Source organism: Choloepus didactylus, chromosome 14 (genome assembly GCF_015220235.1).
Source record: "Choloepus didactylus isolate mChoDid1 chromosome 14, mChoDid1.pri, whole genome shotgun sequence".
NCBI lineage: Eukaryota > Metazoa > Chordata > Mammalia > Pilosa > Megalonychidae > Choloepus > Choloepus didactylus.
Window position 1 is genome coordinate 19382277 of NC_051320.1, and position 20164 is coordinate 19402440.

General features: G+C 38.9%; 1 protein-coding gene across 1 annotated transcript in view; it reads left to right on the forward strand.

The window, feature by feature from the left end:
* NKAIN3 (sodium/potassium transporting ATPase interacting 3) overlaps positions 1 to 20164 on the forward strand; it is a 660746-nt gene that overhangs the window by 610474 nt on the left and 30108 nt on the right. The window contains exon 5 of the mRNA XM_037803434.1: positions 2894 to 2954. Within this exon, the coding sequence (XP_037659362.1) occupies positions 2894 to 2954 (61 nt within the window). The remainder of the gene's footprint in view (positions 1 to 2893; positions 2955 to 20164) is intronic.

The window sequence follows — 20164 nt, forward strand, 5'->3', positions numbered from 1 at the left end:
ATTGTGTGAGCCAACTCCTATTTTTGTATATATATAATTATCCTTTCCACATCACAACTTTCCCCATCTTGGTTTCAGTATACCATGAGTCAGCATAAGAAACTAAGTGGGAATTTTTTAAGAGTTTTGTGGAAGCTGCAGATGACACCCAAAGGCCAGCAGACTGCCCACAAAGGCTAGAAATGTGAACGATTGTTGTAAAAAAAAGGCATTCCGTAGACTCTGGCATCATCCGAGCAAAGGCTAAGTCCTTATATGATTTCCTAAAGGAAAATGAAGGTGAAGGGTCTACCCCTATGGATTTTCAAGCCAGCAAAGGCTGGTTTGAAAAACTTTAAAAAAGGTTTAGCCTATGCAATGTAAAAGTGACGGGAGAGGCAGCATCTGCACAAGAGGCAGCTAGGGAGCTCCCAGAAACCCTGAAAAAAAAAATTTTTGGTGGATTTTCCAGTTTGTGTGAGCACCGCACCCCTAACCACCTCCACGTGGAAGGGATAACTGAATATACATATACATACATATACATATATACATATATATACATATCGATAGATAGATAGATAGATAAAGATACATATATATCCTGATGGTTCTGTTTCTCTGGAGAACCCTGATTAATACAACTACCATTGCCATTCACTACTGAGGTAGAAGAAAACGAGATACAAACCTTTTAAAAAAAACCGTCTAATAATGTTTAAATAAAAAAACCATTAAAATGTTTCTGGTGCTCCTGGTATGAAAATTCTACCTCTGGGAATCAGGTAATCCAAAGCACAGAAAAAGCATTCTGTATGAAGATACCTATTCATCACAATATTATTTACAATATGAGAACTTCAAAAACAACTTAAATGCCCAAATAATAGGAGATTGCTTAAGTACATTATGGTATATTTAAATGATGCAATTTTATCTAGTAGATAGTTAAGCTTATGAAGAATATTAACACGGGTCATAAGAGTATAACTGTGGTATAAAGCAACTATGGATAAAAGGCACCAATAAAGGACTGGAAGAAAATCTATTAGGAAGTCAGGAGTGATGGGATTAAGGCCATTTCTTTCTTCTATATATAACTGGTTTATTGAATGAGCTGGATTTAGTAAATTACAATCAGAAGGCAATTCGATTCATTCTCCCACTCCTCCTTCAAGTGCCCTCTGTGAACTTGTTCTATCTCACCCTTTGGGTCAGATTTCAGACAGAACTTACAGCTCTTAGGGGAATTCTCAGACATTAAAAATTCTGGTCTAGGCCAAGGCAAACTCTGGTGCACTCAAAAACCCTCCTCTGCTTGGGCCTGACTGCAGCTTTCAGAGCTGCAGTTCAGAAGGGCACATAGTTGCTTTGTCCTCTTCTCACCCGCTTTTCTGTGGTCCCACAAGCTGCTGTTTGAGCTCATTCCAGGGATGGAGTGGAAGGAGGAGGATGGGAGGAGAAGGAAGGAAAAGGACTCCCTTGAGACCTGTCATTGTAATCTGCAAGGAGGGCTCCTGGTGGGACCTATCCCAGATGCTGATTCTTTGTACTGTGGAGGAAGTCCTGTTGGATGGGGCCCTACTCAAGAGCAGCCCAGCTAGCGTCCTTCAGAAGGCTGCACCCCTGCGCTGAGGGCCCACACACTTCCCTACCCTGCCAAGCCCACCCCAGCCCTGTCTCTCCTACTCTGCCACCAGAAGCCCCCTCTTCACAACCCCTCACCTTATGACTTTTCCAAGTTTGAGTGAAGGGCCAAATCCCCATGATCCCCAAATTATAAGAAACATATAAAGCTCCCTAAGTGGTTCTCTGAAGTACCCCCTCACTTGATTGAGATGAGAGGAGGCTTCAGCACCTGGCACCTCTCTCAATAAGACCTTCTAACTCCCTGACTTCTCAGCCTCTCCAGGACTCCTCGGCCTCCAACCGGACAGCCCTGAGGTGATGACCAGCTCGGGGTCTTAATGTGCATGGGTAGCCGGAAGCCCCAAATATACTGTTCTTTGCAGTGGGAACTTCAGCCTTTGACACTGGGACTATCAAAAAGTTTGCTTTTCAAATGTTATTTTATAAGGGGAGTGGAGGTAGAATACAGACCTTAACAATGGAGAGAAAGACAAGAAAATAGACTATAATAGCTCTTGAGGTATCTGTTTTTCATGCCTCTCAGAGTCTTATCAGAGTAATTTTAGACTAGACTAGATTCATTGACAGTTTTGTCCTCTAGGAATTGCAATGTCTCTGGCTCCATGGATTAGAAATCTTCTCACTATAAGTGCAGAAAACAATATGAAAAGCTGGAAAGCCTACCCTCTGGTGCCTGCATTTATTCTTTTAACCATTAGTATGCCAAATAAAAATGATCTTTTCTGTTCTATGTTATGACTACCTAATGACCTAGAAATTAGTGTATTTCCTTAAGATATAATTAATAAAAATATTTAGTATTTAAATAGAATTTACACTCTAGATCATTTTAAATAAGTCAATTATTGGTATTTGATTTATAAATAACATGTTTTGATTCCTTTTGTGGTTATTAAACATCAAAATACTTGCAGTAATAATGACTTCTGGTACAAACTGCTCTATAAATAAATAAAACTTAAAAATATCTGTTCTGAATAATCTGTGGTAATTTAAAACTCTAAGAACTTTGAGTCTAAGTGAAATAGGTAGATATTGTTCTTTTTTCCCTCCATTCTTGTGTATTTTTTAGAAAGCTATTAAAACTAAGGAGAAATGAGAAGGCTTTTTAAAATCACAGCTATAATTTTTTAAAATATTTTTTTCTATTACACATCCATAGCAGTTATTACTACACTATATCTATTGGATTGAGTACCATTCTTGGATTGTGGACCACTTAGCATAGATTCTTAAAGTCCTTTTTCTTTTTTTCCTTTTGCAGTTGGTTGGTTTTGTGTATGCCTGTTATGTGATCAGTATTTTCATGGAAGAAGAGGACACTTGTAAGTATTCTTATATCTAACTTGATTTATTTTGATTGAGACCTAGCAACCTAAACTAATTTATAGAATGCTATGAAATCTTTCATATTCAGAGTTTTCAATGATTGAAATCAGCCTAATAAAGTTCCAAGCAAAAGTTGGCAAACTAAAATGCAAATAAATAAGATAGCACTAAGTACCATCACTATCCATCCCAGCCATGTGAGAAAGGCACAGACACCTAGAGGTCAGTATCGTTGCATGTCTTAGTAACTTTTCATCTGACCTAAATATTATGTGAATAGAAAATTAGGGGTTGTTTTATCCATCACAACTGTAAGTATGCTGGTTGCAAAATGCTGAAGTCTGCAATAATAGGAATAGTAGCAATACAACAATATAGTACAGCAAGAACTACTTGCATATAAAAGTACAAAAGAATGGTATAAGAAAACTAAAAATAACAACCTTCAAGTTGGGCTGTAAAAGAAAACGAATGACAAGAGATGCTGAAAAAGAATTCATGGGATTCTAAGAAGTTAAATCATGTTTTACCCACACACCCAACTAAAATACATATATGGCCTGAAATTATGTAGCTAGAGACTTAGCAGCACAGTTCAATAATTTGCATTTATTGTGCTCCTGCTAATGGGTAAGGGACTCTGCTTGGCTCAACACTGTTGTGAGCTCATATGACACCAAAATATTTTTTAATTTATTTTTTAATTGTTTTAGAGAAATAAAATACACCCAACCAAACCAAAGATTTGCTTATATTATTGCAGTTATTCCCTGAGTTGTAAAATTGACTCTTTAACAAAATGAGACATCATACCTTCTTTCTAAAGAACAACTCCAAAAGGGTCTGATGAATGCTTGCCACCAAATAGATGCTCTGCATGATATGTGACCTGGAATTCATGGACAATGGGATCTCACCATGATTTATTGGACCAAATGGAAGAAATTTTAGACCCTATGACCAAACTCATCAGGCAGTGGAAACAGGCAAACACATGGCGTCATACATTCATGCTTATTTGGTTGTTCGGTGTGTTTTTTTTAGATGTCAGATAAGTCTGAAAGTTTCTGATATTTCAGAAGTACAGTTGTAATTAAAACAGTTTCCACCATGAGGTTAACTTCAAAAACTCTTTCCAGGCATTCCATTATTAGTTGCATAATCTGACAGAGTCAATATATGGAAGGCTAGCAGAATGCTTTCTACTCACATCTAAGACTGCACCATAAAAAAAAAAAAAAAAAAAGAGTGGTAACCCAAACATTTCTAATTGCAACTGTATCCTAAAGGAAATTACTGGAACTTGGTCAGAATAAATACTTAAAAAATTGATACACTGACAAACGCCAGCTGAATTCCTTATAAGGTACTTCTGAGTGGATACCAAAAGAGTCCCTTTTGTCCTTTTGTCTCTTTCTTTTCCTTCTCCCTGAATTAGTTAGAGGTTCTCTAGAGACCTGTACTCAGTCCTACCTTACTGTGTGAGAAAAGGCTGATTAATCAGTACTCTAGTTTCTATAGTAGAATAAATATATAAAGTGCTTTCCTTAAGGCTTATGATTTTAAGCAAAATTGGTCATTACAAAATGACATACGAAATAAAGTGGCTCATCTAAATTGCATAAGCATTTTTAGATCTTCCATCAGTACTCTGTGATAATGCCAGTATATGTAGATTGTATGGCTTCTGGCAGATATTGTGGTTCCATTGACTTTGGTGTCTTTAATTAACTTAAGTGTCTCCATAGAAATCTCTGAATCAGCTATTTTCATGTTCACCAACCTGGGATTGAAGCAGCTGCTAGCAAGCTATTCTATAATGGTTTAATTCTAGTGTTTGCTATTAGGGCCATACATTAAGTTACTGCAAGTCATCTGGATATAGTAGTTGTGTTGCCATCAATTCAAATAATGTTTAGAGTCAGAAAGAAGGTTGGGTGCTCAAATGCAAGCAAGTAAACCAAGACCAACCTGAAATGATGAGCTGCTGGAAGAGAGGTGACAGTGAAAAGCAATCAGAAACCTTTTAGTTTGATAGTTCTCAAAAGAGGGTAATTTTACATTTTTATTGGAAGAAGTGGAAATCCAAAGTGCAGTTGTAATTACATTGTCCCAGAGTCTTTAAAAGGCAGATATGAGCACAAAGAAATGTCTGAAACCAAATGCAGTGATCTCAGAGACTAGCACAATGCGTGCCAACACTTAGCTTTTAGGTGCAATAATGAATTGCCCTTTGGATATGATGCTACTAACCCACAGTCAGGAAGACACATCCTTTGAATTGTTTTTCCAACAAATAAACATAAAATAAGAAAACAATACTGGTAACTTCCCAATTTGTCTAAGTATACTTCTGGAAAGCTTATTCTGAAAGAAACTTCAGACAATGAATTGTAATGTCACAGTATTTTGTCAGACAAATATCATTTATCATTTTGATTCCTTTTCTGAGTAATGAAAGTCTCTGCATTATTCAAAATGCAAAGGTAAGCTTTGTTCTTGAACTGAAACCTGTCAGCCAGGCTTAAAAATTAATAACAGCCACCTGCTTTCCTCTTCTGCACAACTTAAGTGGTTCTATGGGACTAATATTTCAGCTGACAGACACTTCTGAAGGATAATATGCTTGAGGAAACATTTATTTCCAGCCACCCATCTTCTTAGTTACCTTTCAGCCTCTTTTGCTAACTATTTCTTAACAAAGCTTCAATTATAGGTCAAAGACAATGCAAGGAAACACCTAGCAGGCAGAGTACTAGATGGCTTCAATGCTTTCCATCACTCATGTCATGAAAAAAGCCTATTTTTACCTCTTCCTTTCATTTTTTATTTCTTTTTTTATATCTATACATCCCTATGAACACTTTTGTGAAACAAGGATATTTGCAATCCATAATCATCAAAACCTGTCAACATCTTGTTTGTGAATCATCTATTGCTGAAAACGAACGTGGGGACTTGTTACTATCTTGTCGGACTTACTAAAAAGAATGTTTTTAATTCAGGCAAGTATGGTGGCAAGGCAAAATATGCTGAAAAATATTATTAACTTACATAAATACTGCCAGACTTTTTCAGAGGATCTGCTGCTAGCACTACTCCTATTTATCTTAGGTTGCAAACTGCAATTGTGACATCTGTTTGGGCTTACAAAGAACATTGTGTATTGTCTGTGTTGGACGATGGGAGAAAAGTATGTTGAAATCCCTCACAGTAACTTTTGAAAAGGAAATGAACCTCCTAGATATGGGTTGAGTATTTTACATTGGATGGTTCAAAATAGTTCTTTATGCAACCATTTGACCATTGCTAGTATACTTTTCAGAAAATTTTCATTAGAAGGAAGCATGATTGTTGGGAAAGCATTGCATATCTCTACTGCCCTTGAAGCTTCCTGCTGCCTGGTGCTTATGTATTTGCCTGTCTGCCCCTAAATTCCTTTTAAGGGGATAAGGTGACATCACCAGAGTAATGTGTGAATTGCCTGATGCGTGTGAGATGAACATGATGTGAACTAGAAATAAAACTTTCCCGTCTCCTCTTAAAAATTTACTAGAGAAGCCAACAAAAGGGAAATTGGCTAATTTTAATTTTAATTTCCAGATTTTCCTCCCTTATTTTGTAATATATGGGAAGCCTATTAGAAATAAAGTGACCAAAAGGGAAGGCGCAAAGGGAAAGAGTGAAAGCAGCAGGAACTTGGATGACTCTCAGAATAGGGAATCAAATCATTGTCTTGTGACTGTGTCATATATGGATATTTGGGGATGATTGAACAGGAGAATTTTGTGATAGTCAAAGACAGGAAAATGCAGGAGACTCAGATAAAGTGATCCGATAGTCATAGTCAACGTTGCAAGGGAGTCAAAGTTTTGGTCCAATGAGCCATTAAGAATCCACTGCTTCTCAGAGAGTATGCAATTCTTTCAGTAACCACCAGGTTTAGTTCCATGTAACTATCCTAAAGACTGAGTTCCTAGATATGGGTTGAGTATTTTACATTGGATGGTTCCTGCCTCACCAGCGCTTAGTTTAGAGCCTGAAGCGTCCCCCTTTATTTGCTGAGACGGCTCTGCCAAATAGTCACTAAATAGCAAGCTAATCTTTCCACTAGAAAGACATTCTATGAAAGCAAGATCTTTGTTTTGTTCCCTGCTATAACCCTAGAGCCTAGAAGAATGCCTTGCCCATAGAATGCAATAAATATTTGCCGAATTTATATTGTTTAAGTAAACTCATTTGGCCCAGCACCACGTTTTTCCAAATGGGTTTCAAAGCCCCAAGGTTTGATCAGATGATACTCTCTTATGTTTAGACTGTAGTGAGATGCCTGATACATTTACAAATACTTATGGAGGCCCCACATTTCTTTTACATAATTGGCTGGATTTTAGTAATTTTGAAGGCCAAGTAATAGGGAAATAGAGTGAACCTCCACTGCGCCACCTAAGAATAAGAACTTGAGTTTGTAGACTCCTGACACACCCCACCTAAGGGAACAGGGACCTGGAAGGCACAGGTACCCACCGAGTAATGGAAGTACTTGGGAGTGGGCTCAGTGGCAGAATATGGCTGAGGAGAGACCCTCTGTAAGAACCAGGAGCAGCAAGGTGGTGACCTTGGCCAGCCCACCCATGGGAAGGTCAGGAAGCACAGAATAAGACACTATTAGTTAAGGTTCTCTAGGGAAACAGAACCAACAGGAGATATTTGTGGAGATGAGATTTTATAAAAGTGTCTCACATAACTGTAGGGATGCATGAGTCCAAATTTCATAGGGCAGGCAGCGAATTGCCAACTTTGATGAAGGTCTTCAATGAACTCCTCAAGAGAGACTGGCTGGCAGAAGTAAAAGTTCTCTCTCTTCTCCCATAAGAGTTGAAGACTGATTGGGTTAAATCCAGCTTATTGAATTATTTCATTGCAGAAGACCCTCCCTTCTTGAAGTAACTAGCCACAGATGCAATCGACTGACTGATGATTTAATAAACCAGCCTTCTGGTTTGTTAACCAGACAGAAATGTCCTTGCAATAACGGTTAGGCCAGTGCTTGCTTGACCGATACCTGGGCACCATCACCCAGCCAAGTTGACACATGAACCTAACCATCACAGACCCCAATTACAGTTCTGCAGTTCAGAGACAGGGTTCCATTCCTTGGGTACATTATGAAGATGGCCTTTTCCAAGAAGAACATCATTAGCACAAATACCCAAACCAGTGTCCCAGGTGGGGACTCTCCACAGGGGCTGGGTAGAAAAGTCCTCTCCCTGCAACTGGCTCCACAGCCAGAGCTGAACTCATAGTGAAGTGGAGCCTACACTAGAGCCTTCACTAATTCAGAACTCCTGTCATTCACCATGACTAGGACTCTTTCCAGCCAAGTTTCCACTCTCCTCATTTCCTCCACTCCAGCCCCGTAGGTTTTTCTGCATCCACCAGACTCTAACGCTTTGGGCCTTTCAGCGCTGCCTCCTCCCTCCACTGACCTACTAACTTACATACTATATATTACATTATGTTATGTATTACATTATATATTCCTTCAGATCTCAGTTCAACTGTCCCCTTCCCAGATTTAACCACCTCCCTCCAACTTTCCCCAGGCTTCTGTTGTGATGCACTTTCAATGTACACTGTACCTTTCCCTTGGAAACATTTAACACAACTATAATTTTTAAGTCATTATATGTCCCAGGCCTACCCCATTTCCTGATAGAATGGGCACTCGGTACAATATTCATTGAGTGAGTACTGAATGACTAAAGGCATTATCAAATGGACTCAGATGGACTATTAAGTTTCCACTGGCAGAGGCTCAGAGAAATTTCTCCCTTTTCTATTCTGTGTCTCCAGGTATATGCCTGATGACCTTGTCACCAAGGTTACATCACTTGGGCATATTTCTCAGCTTTTTCCTCAATCCCATATCCACTCAGTCATTCCACGAGGCACCTTTATCTCCCTTCCGTAACCAGTAGCACCTACATATTCTTTAATCACCTTCCCTAAGACGCCTTCTTCCCACCACCAGCCCTGTTAACCTCCCTCCCCCTGCCTCAGGAAACCCCAAACACATCTCTGAACTGCATTCAACTTACCTTTTAGTTTCTAATTAGCTGCACAATCCCCCATAAAATAGGGGAATCCTGTCTTACCCACCCTGGGATCTCAGGATCTGGTTCAGTGCATGGAACTTTGTAGGAAATGAGTACATATTTGTTGTACAAAATATATAGTAAGGAAAATGCCCCCAAGTCTTTTCTTTATCTCTCATATCTCTCTCCTTCCTTGTGAATATTTGTTTCCCATTCCCTGCATGGTAGGAAAAAAATCTGATTATTTACAATAAGGTATAAATGTTTTGTGAACTTACATTCCCTGGAAAATGTCACTGGCTAATCAGAGTTCCCTGCTTTGACAGAAAATTACTACTTGCACACAGAGATTCCCTACACTGGAGGTTTTAATTTGCTATGTTTCCACTTGAGACTGGGTGTTAGAAATTATTTACATGAAGGTGGTCCAAGCTATGTGAGCTTTATCAAGCCATGTTACCTCTCTGGGCCTCATTTCCCCATGAATAAAATGAGGGGTTCAGAGCAAAGGCCCGTACAGTTAGCTAACACTGCAGTTCTTTGGTGCTCATAGCTGGGGGTTCATTTCAAGATGCAGAACATCATGTTTTCTTCTTCACTGATTTACAAATGGTTGACATCATTGACATCATTTGAAGCCATCCTGCTCTCTCTGCTCTAGATGCATGGTCAATGGGATGTAAAGCATCACCGTCACCCCTAAAATAACTCCTCCACCTACAAGCCTGCCTCACCCGTAATCATAGCACCTCCCTCCTTCCCTGTTTCACCAGCAGCTCCAACCTCTGTGGTGTGTCCTCAAGTGGACATGAGAAAACGAAGGTTCTGCCATCCAGATGATACAGAATGAAAGATAAGGGCTTGGGGATCCAGATATGAGGATAGTAGCAAATGAAAAAGGTCATACCCTCCCGGCCACCCTAAATGCACAGTAAGAAATAAAAAGGGGGGAGGGGAGGGACTGCAAGGATTTTATGAGAATCCTTTGCAATGGTTTTATTCTAGGTTATTAATGGTAAAGTTTTGGGGGAGGGTAGAGAGCAGCTGATAGCATTCCAACAGGATCCCCCTGTGTTTCCAATTTAACTCTAAACCAATACTCTAATCCCCACTCTCTCCATCCTTCCACTGTGCAGGCTCTGCCCACCCACTGTGGGCCATGTTGATCCTGCATTTCCCAGCATCTGTCCCAAAACTGCCCACTGGCACTGAAAAGAAGCACATACTTGCATCCACTGTCCCTGATGCAACGTTAAGGTGTCTGTGGAGGGGCCGCTACCCAGCTCCGCAGTCCTCTACCTGTTCCCAGTCAGGGTCTTCGCCAGGTCCTTTAAACAGCAGGGTTAGAGCTGTCAGTGTCTTTGATATGGTAAGTCCCTACCCTTCATTTTAAGACCCCAGGCCAGGAGAGGTTAAGTGATTCCGAGCCCCACACTCCTCCTCGCCCACACCCTCAGCAGATCGCTTAGGCCCCCTCACAAAGAAAACAGAAGCCAGCGGGGAAGGACGCTCCCATCCCATCTGACCTCTCCTTATCCCTGATCATTTTCTTCCTCACTCAGGGAGAAGGGACTTCCTTCCCTCCTGCCACTATTCAATCATCTTTCAATATGTCTGTCTTTCTTTCTTTCTTTCTTTCCTTCTTTCTTTCTTTCCTTCCTTCCTTCCTTCCTTCTTTCTTTCTTTCTTTCTTTCCTTCTTTCCTTCTTTCTTTCTTTCTTTCTTCCTTTCTTCCTTTCTCTCTCTCTCTCTCTCTCTCTCTCTCTCTCTCTCTCTCTCTCTCTCTCTCTCTCTCTCTCTCTCTCTCTCTCTCTCTTTCTTTCTCCCTCCTTGCCTCTCCCTCCCTCTTCCTCTCCCTCTCTCTGTCCTTCTCTTACCACCCCCTCATTTCTTCCTCCCACTGGTTCTTTTTCCTCAGCTTAAAAACAAAGTCACCTAGAAAAAAGAAAAAGAAAAAAGAACTTACCCTCGACTCCCACTGGAACGCATTTAACTTCCCTGTCTCTAATGCTTCTTCTCTTCGTGTGCACACTTTTCTAGGAAGTAGTGCAGACTCGCACCATCCACTGTCTCACCTCCCACTCCGTGCTCAGGCCACTGCCCTACTGGCTGCCCCTCCCGGAGGATCACTAAAAATGCTTTCTCTAAGCCCAGCCATGACCTCCTCACTCTCAGGTTCCTTCAGATCTAACCAAGTGTCATTACAGTTGATGGCTTTGGGCTCTGTTGGCTGCTGCCTCCTTGAAAATGTCCTCTTCTGGCTTCCCAGGCAATCGCATCTCTTGACCAGCACTTATTTTGCCAGTTATAAGTTTTCTCTAATACCTTTAGGCTAACTAAGCAAATTTCTGATGCAGTCAGGGATAACAATTTTTGAACCCTTGCCCTACTGCCTTTTGGAGTGATTATTTCTCAGTAAGTCCTTAAAAAGATTAATTAACCATTATAGATTATACTCACCCTGTTAAATGGAAGTATTTTAAAGTAAGACCATTCAATAAAACAGATGTTTATCCTTTTTAGAGAATAAGATGGCACTAATACAGAACTATATCCTTGAACCAAATATTTGAATTCCTGGCAATCTGATTTTATGATTCCAGGAAAGAAATATCATACAAATAACTGGCAATAAAAGACATATATGGTGCATTCATCTTCATGTGCTTTATATGAAATATTTTACTGGCCAAGAAATAAAGTAATTTAGTGCTCTTTCTGGAATTAATATCCAAAACTGGAATCTGAATCAAATATGAAAATAAAGTAGGGGTTAGGGGAAAGCATTTTTCTCTCCTTCTAGGTTATCTAGAGTACAAAGTAAATTAATTCTAAATTATACCTTGACTGGCCTTTCAGTCTTGACCATATTTTTGCTTCATAAAATAAAGCAGTTATTTTCCTCAGACCTTTAAGTTTTACCTTTATTTTATGCCCTTGCTAAGCAAATTAGAAAAGCCATTATACTTTCCTTCTGTCTCCCTTTCCACCCCCTTCTCTGATTCCAAGAAAAATAGAAAATTTAGATTAGAGGTGATGTTGGATCGCAAAGACAGTTTTCTTTGCCCAGAGTTCAAGCAACTGATACACTCCTAAAGTAATGTTTCTCAAGCCTTCTTCATTCAATACCACATCACAGATTTTGTAACAGCTATGCACAAGTTCATATTAGAGTCTGGTCAACAATTCATCAAACCCATTTGTTTGTTCTCCCAGGCACACAGCTAGACTGAATTTCTGAGCCTTGGAGCAATTAGATGTCCCCTGGGATTGAACTCTAGCCCATGGAATGTGTGCAGAAAGGATGTGCCCGCTTGTGGACCTGGTCCCTAAATAAATTCCACATGTGATTCTCCATGCTCTTCCCCTTTCTACCTGATGAATATAGGCAAGTGTAGAATCTCTGGAAACCACATGTTTAAAATAGTAGAGTCACAATGTAGGAGATGGCTGGGTCACTGTGTCATTGCTTGGAGGAAAGTTGACCACTTACTTTGAGAGTGGTATGTGTGATAAGGGTCTTTGAGAGGCCCACAGAGCTGAGGCTACACAAGAGGGTATGGTCAGGGAAGGGACCCCAAAGGTGGAGACCCTTGAGCAGAAACTGGCAGATGTTCTCTCTTCACTAAAGGAGAAACAGGGCATTCCAGCCATTAAACCAATGCACAAGTGCCTCCTGGGTGCTTGGGAATATTTCCTAGGAGACGGCATTAAAGCTGACCTGATGGATGAGAAGGAGCCTGTCAGACAAAGGGTCAGGAGAAGAGCATTCCTAGCAGAAGGACATGCTAAGAAATCGCTTCCTAAAGGAGGCGTCAGTCCAAGCAAAGATTTTGACTTCAGGAGCCTCTTCATCCTGGATGCTCTGGAGGGTCAAACTGGGCATCTGTGCTTTCCTGATCAGCTAAACCTCAAAAGAGTAGTAAACCAAATGGCAGAGTTTACCATGAACTTAATTTTAAACCCCATATTGAGCAGGCAAGCTATGTGAAAATATTGAAAGCATACCACTAATTTGCATGTTGTGAACAAGGAGAACATACAGCTCGGACTTAAGTTTTGTTTTCTTTTCCTTTGCTTTGTATTTGACTCCTTTTCTATTTATTCACCTATGTTTTTATTTGGAAAAAGTAAATTAAGTCTTTTTCCTTTTGTTCCATAAAAGCACCCTTCACTTTTTTTTTTAACTGAGGTGAAATTCACATAACATGAAATTAACCTTTTTAGGGACAATTCAATGGCAGCTAGTACATTCACAATGCCACGCAACCACCACCTCTATCAAGTTCCAAAGCATTTTCATCCCTCCAAAAGGAAGCCCTGTACCCATTAAGCAGGCACTTCCATGTCCTCCATCCCCTGGCACATGGCAACCACTAATCTGCTTTTGTCTCTATGGATTTGCCTATTCTGGATGTTTTACTCAAGTGGAATCATACGATATTTAGCCTTGAGTGTCTGCCTTCTTACACTTAGCATAATGCTTTGGAAGTTCACCCATATTGTAGCATGGACCAGCTTACATCTCTTTTTACAGCTAAATAATATTCCATTGCATGAATACACCACATTTTGTTTAACCATTCATCTGTTGGGAGACACTTGGTTGTTTCTACCCTTTGGCTATTGTGAATAGATCTGCTAGATACAGCCATATTAAAGTTTTTGTTTGAACACCTACTTTCAATTCTTTGGGTTACATTCCTAGGAATGGAATTACTGAGTCATATGGCAAACCTATCTTTAACTTTTGGGGGAACCAATAAATTGTTTTCCAAGGCAGCTGCACCATTTTACATTCCCACCAGCAATGTACAGAAGGTTCCAATGTCTCCAACATTTGTTATTTTCAGCCACCCTAGTGGATGTGAAGTGGTATCCCATTGTGGCTTTGATTTGCATTTCCCTAAGGACTAATGATATTGAGTATCTTTTCATGTGTTTATTAACTATTTGTATATCTTCTTTAGAGAAATGTCTATTAAATCCTTTCCCCATTTTTTAATTGAGTTTCTTGTCTCACTGTTGAATTGTAGCAGTTCCTTATATATTCTGGATATTAGATCCTTATCTGATATATGATTTGCAAATATTTTCTCCCATTCTGTAGGCTGTCTTTTCACTCTCTTGATGGTATCTTTTCATGCACAAAAGTTTTAAATTTTGATGAAATCAAACATATCTATTTTTCCCTTTATTGCTCATGTTTTAACATCCTATTTAAGAATCTATTGCTAAATCCAAGTTCCTGAAGGTTTACCCCTATGTTTTCTTCTAAGAGTGCCATGGTTTTGACTCTTATATTTAAGTCCTTGAACTATTTGGAGTTAATTTATATACATGGTGTGAGTTAGGGATCCAACTTCATTCTTTTGCATGAGGATATTCCATTGTCCCAAAACCATTTGTTGAAGAGGAGATCTGTTTCTTCTTTTTATTTAAGAAAAACAAAGACTCTGAGTTACTGGTCTTAAAGTCAAAACCAGAGTTTTGTATTGACTGTATTTTTCTCCTAACTGAAACAAAAAAGATGCAATGAAACAGGTGAACACCAAAGTTTCTTTAGGACTTTGTCACTGTGCATTTTCTGATGTCCATGAAGGAGGCTTTTGTGTACAAAAAAATCTATTTGTATCTACTCAGGTTTTAAATTGCTTGGCATTTATTAAAGTGACAAATTTTTTTACACCTGGTTTTTCTTACCTCTACATAGAAGTTTTAGTAATCCATTTAAAATCTAGTAAATTTTAATAATAACTTTTAAGATCACCTTCAATTACTATTTGGCATATTTAAATTCAAAATTCTAAACTCTTTTAAACAATTTGTTCCACTTATAACCTGAACTAAAGTCCCTTAACCATTTTAACCTGCATTCATGAATTTACTGTAATTATCATTCTTTTAAAGTCCTTCAAATGGAAGCCATTTGAGAGAATTTACCGCAATTATTTTTAAAGTCCTAATAAAAAAAACTTTCATTGTTTTATAAAATATTCAAATCTAATTAATCTAATAAAGTAAGCTTATACAGAAATTAAATCTCAGATTTTCTTAAATATAACATTATAGCTTGCAAATTAAGTAAAATGTTCTCCTGTCTTACAAGAGTAAAATCAATTACCCAATTTTCAAATTTTGAATTGGATTTACTGGATTAATCTGTCAGATCTATTGTAATCTGTCTGATTATGCTAAGAATTACAAAGCCTTTAAATGCTAAGTAGATTTTCTCAGTGATTACAAAAACCTAATCTGAACTTCAGAAAAGAGATTTAACACTATGGATTTGGCCTCCTTCATTCTCTTTCTAGTTAATCAATTCCCTATGTTGGAAATACACTTTTCCAATAAATAAGTGCCTCAAACAACTTGAGGGTGCTACATGTCCAGAGGTTTGGGACCGGGATGCAGGACCTAAATTCCAAGGGATCCTAACTTTCCACTAAAGGTCTTGTGAGCTCTTTTATAGCCATTGGAACAGGAAGGGTTTCTTTCTTTCCATCTCCTTCCCATGTGATTAACACAGCAGCCAATAACACCAGGTCTCTGGTGGCATTAGATTTGAATGGACAGAAAACTTTATTCCTATTGAGAATCTTTTTTTTTTTTTTTTGGTTGGTTTTATATGTCTTAGTTCATTTAAAACACTTTAATGTCTTCCCATCCAGCTCAAAAGACACTCTGTTGACATTCCTTTTGTGTCTTTCAACCATATCACCTGTCAGAATACTCTCTGTGTCCTGGATAGGTTGCCAACTTTTATAGACATTTAAATACATGTTGCATTCTGCTTTTCTCTCATATCTTTCTTGCTCTGAAGTCTTTGACCTGTCCAGATCTAAAAGTATTTATCACCCAGATACAACATATTATTGTTTAATTTTAGAGCTTTCAACAAGGTTAAATAGCTGATCCTTCACTGGTTTATCGATTCATTCATTCATTCAAAAAAAAAAAGTTGTTGAGGGATATATGTCTTTTAGACCACAAGGATACAGAGATGAATAATACTTGGTCCTTTTCCCAGGCGATCGTAAGTGAGCCAGGCATGTAAATAAGTACAGAAGATTGAAGTACAGATAATGGTCTGTATAAAGTGAATTAGATGCACAGAATAATAAGCAGAGGCTGGCTGCATCTCAGGGCATCTGGAATGGCTGCTCATAGCTTGTGAACATGGTCCCCTAGAAAGAATATGACATCACCAGGAAAGGAATAAGGAAATGCATTTTAGATACAAGGGAAAATACCCCCAGAGCCACAAAAGCTTGAGGAAACCATCAGCTATGCAAGAAAGCATGAGAAATCCTACTCAGGAAATCATGTGGAGTTGGGCATATCCAATTCACTAAGTGAGTGATGGGGTCAGTCTTTGCAGGACTTTGGAGTCTGTCTTACACCAGTGATTTCCAACCTATTAGAGAATGCCAACATTTATATGGCATCCTGTCATAAATAAATTACTCTTTCTCCAGCCATAAATGACTGACACAGAGGGCCAGCTACCCAAACCTTTTCCAGTGCACACACACACACATGCAGGCAGTGAGGAGATCTGTATCTTCTCACATCTGTATACTCATGTCACACCAGGTATAACATTCTGCTGGTGATGTGGAACAAATGAAGGAAATGATATAACAAGGTTGATATAAGATGAATCAATTATGTGATATGACAAGTATTGAGAATTACATAAGATTCAATTCTTTGCACAACAATTCATACAGAAAAAAAGTTATAAAGAGATCTGAGTGAGAAAATGACATTTTTGGATAGGTTTTTCTAGGAAAGGAGGAACCAAAATTAGTAATAAGAGCTATTAAAAAAACACAAATATCAGGATGGGGAGGGGATGTCCAAAATTGTGGAAGCAAACATGAAAAAGAAATTACAGAAGCACTTTAAAGATGACAAATATTTGTCACTTGATTTACAGAGCAAAATAAAACATTGGCTCATTTAAATTAGAATACAGACATATATTGGGAAAAGCTTGGGTATCTAAGTAAATATATATTGCAGAAGGAACAACTGTAGCTGTTAAACAGAATTTCAGAGCTTTTTTTTTGCTTTCTACCCTGTTGAACATTATTTTTCCTCTCAGCCCTTCCATTCTGTTTCATGGACCCCAAAGAGATTTTAGAAAACCATTATTCTCATATTTACATATTTTCTATTAGAAAATTTTAAAGTAGGAAGAAACGTTAGCACCGATTATGGGACATAACTGATTCCAGAGATCTGTACTCACTAAGGTCAGAGATGCAGCTAAAATAAAATGTAGAAAAGCTCCTCCATAAAAGGTGTTTTCAGGAATTGTTTAAAAGCTTGTTTTCTCCACAATAAAAATGCCCCTCCAAATGACCCTAGAAAAACTGACACAAAAGTCTTCAGACATCTGAGAGTAACCAGAAAATTACAAAAACGTTGAAAGGGACTTCCATAAAGCCGGACTCTAGTTGATAACCTTAAAGCTGCCACATCATCAAATTACTGAGCTACTGATGGGGAGTAACTGAGAGGTTAAGAGACATGTACTCATCGGCATCATGAGATTGAGAAAATCTTGACCAAAAGGGGGAAGCGAAATGAAACAAAATAAAATTTCAGTGGCTGAGAGATTTCAAATGGAGTCAAGAGGTCACTCTAGAGGGCATTTGTATGTGTAGATTTTAGGGTATAGTAATAGTTAGAAGGAAATGCCTGAAACTGTTGAACTGCAACCCAATAGCCTTGACTCTTGAAGATGATTGCATAACTGTGTAGCTTACATGGGGTGACTGTGTGATTGTGAAAACCTTGTGGCTCACACTCCCTTTATCCAGGGTATGGAAAGATGAGTAGAAAAATGGGGACAAAACCTAAATAAAAATAGGGTAGGATGGGGGGGATGGAATGCTTTAGGTGTTCTTTTATACTTTTATTTTTATTCTTATTTTTCTTTTTTTAGAGTAATGAAAATGTTTAGAAATTGATTGTACTGGTGAATGCACAACTATCTGATGTACTATGAACTATTGATTGTACACTGTGGATGACTGTATGGTATGTGAATATATCTCAAACTGAATTAAGAAGAAAAGAGAACATGCACTGGAGTGAAATAGAGCACAATTTGGGTAGCTTTTAAAGAGCTAAGTAACTTTAAATAGAATAGAAAATAGACTATTGAAGACGGATACTAAAGTAAGAAAGGAAAAAAACTAGATACTTTTTTCAAACATGAGAAAATCAAAACTAAAACAAGAGGGTGGGTAGGAGCGGTGGCAGCAGGTGAGTTCTATGCTTCTTGATCCAGGCAATGCAATTCTTACAACCAAAAACAAGAACAACCTCCGAGGCAGTAGATGCTTATTATCATCAGAGCACTCCCATGTGACACCAGAACCAGGTTTCCTGACACAAAGATCAAAGACAAAATACTAAAGTGAGCAAGGTCCAGAAGGTTCTTTCAAAATAACCAGAGAAAGCATATTGCTGCATCTAAAGGAGCAACACTGGAAATGCTGAGAAAAAGACATTTCACGCACTTTGCACAAAGGGGATATATTAGCCATAAAGAATCCCACGGAGTGACCTGAAATCCTGAGAAAAGAGCACAAGATTCCCCCTCGGGGTTTATGTCATTGGGGAGGAAAGGAGAAGAGATTGAAAGCAATGCCAGTCAGAGCTGAACAAATGGCAAGCGAGGCTGTGATGCGTGCACACAGGCAGGTGTCGGCGCAGCCCCGGAGAGACAGAGAGGCAGTGCTGCCACGGATATCCACATCCACAAGCTCTGCTTCCACTGAATTTGATTCACAGCATCTTCATACGGGGAAGATTCCCCTCCACAGTAAAAACGCTTATTGATGATAAAACCTCCAAGCTTCAAAATGTGGGGGGGGACTAATCAGTTTCACCTCCTCCAAACTAGCTGCTCTTTCCAAATATGAGAAAATCGAACCAAGCACAACTTCAACACAAGTCCCTCAAAGACAGAAGACCCCTCTTCAAGGAAAAGAAAATGCTGGAATTCTCACAAATCATTATGGTACCCTAAGCTAAACAAAGCTTTTTGTAATTTGAGAAATCAGTAGTTGATGGAAGTATGACATCAGAATAAGATAAATATCTAAATAATATCACTACCAGCCTGCTGTTTACTGCATGCTTTGTATGCCAGCCTGACACCCTGTGAAAAAGGCACTGTCCTCATTTTATATCTGAGCAAATTGAGATTTTTTCCCAAGCCATACAGCTTGTATGAGGAACTGTTATTGAATCCAGCAATTTCTGAGGCTAAAGTCCATGTGCTTTCCAATATACAGTAGTGCCCTTCTTTTCAACAAGATTAATAAAATACTTCATAAATAGGCAAAGAAAGAGAAATTGGTCATTCAAAAGATTAAGACCAGACACTGATATTTAAATAGTAAGGGTAAGAATATAAATGAATGGCACAATGTAAAGAAAAATAATGGGCTCTGGAGAGGCATATGTAATTTAGCATGCCCAGTGATCTCGCTCCAAATTAGTTGTCTTGTTTAAGCAACAGAACACTCCAAGATGTGCAGCTTATCATTAGAAACTCAGGATCTGATTCAAATTTATGAAGTTGTAAAAGCAACCAACAAAAACTATGTTTAATTTTAATAGTTGGAAACTTCTAAATAGCTACAGAATGAAATTAGAAGAATCTGCCCATTATTCAAGTCTGGCTGGATAAAATGTAAGAGACTGTGATTTAAGACAAATGTGGGCATGACCTTTGAATGCAAAAAGGTTATTTCCCTTCTTTTCACAAATCAGACTTAGCATTTCTTCCCCCTGGTAGACTGACCCTAGTCACTTCCAGGAGAGCTCAGCCACCTCAATGACTTCTCAGCACCATCAGAGCAAACACGGGGAGTCCTGTCTCACCCCAGCACTGAATCAGTGGGTTGACACAGTGGTGCCGGCTGTGAAAGGTAAAGGTGTCCCGTCCACTTCTTCCCAGGTTTAACTGCTGGCATCACTGAGTTGTGCAATGGTCCCACCATGGTCCCACTTGTCAAAAATTTCTTGCCCTTGGCTGTCAGCTCATTGCATGCTGTGCAAGGAGCAGTGGAGCCTGGGACCCT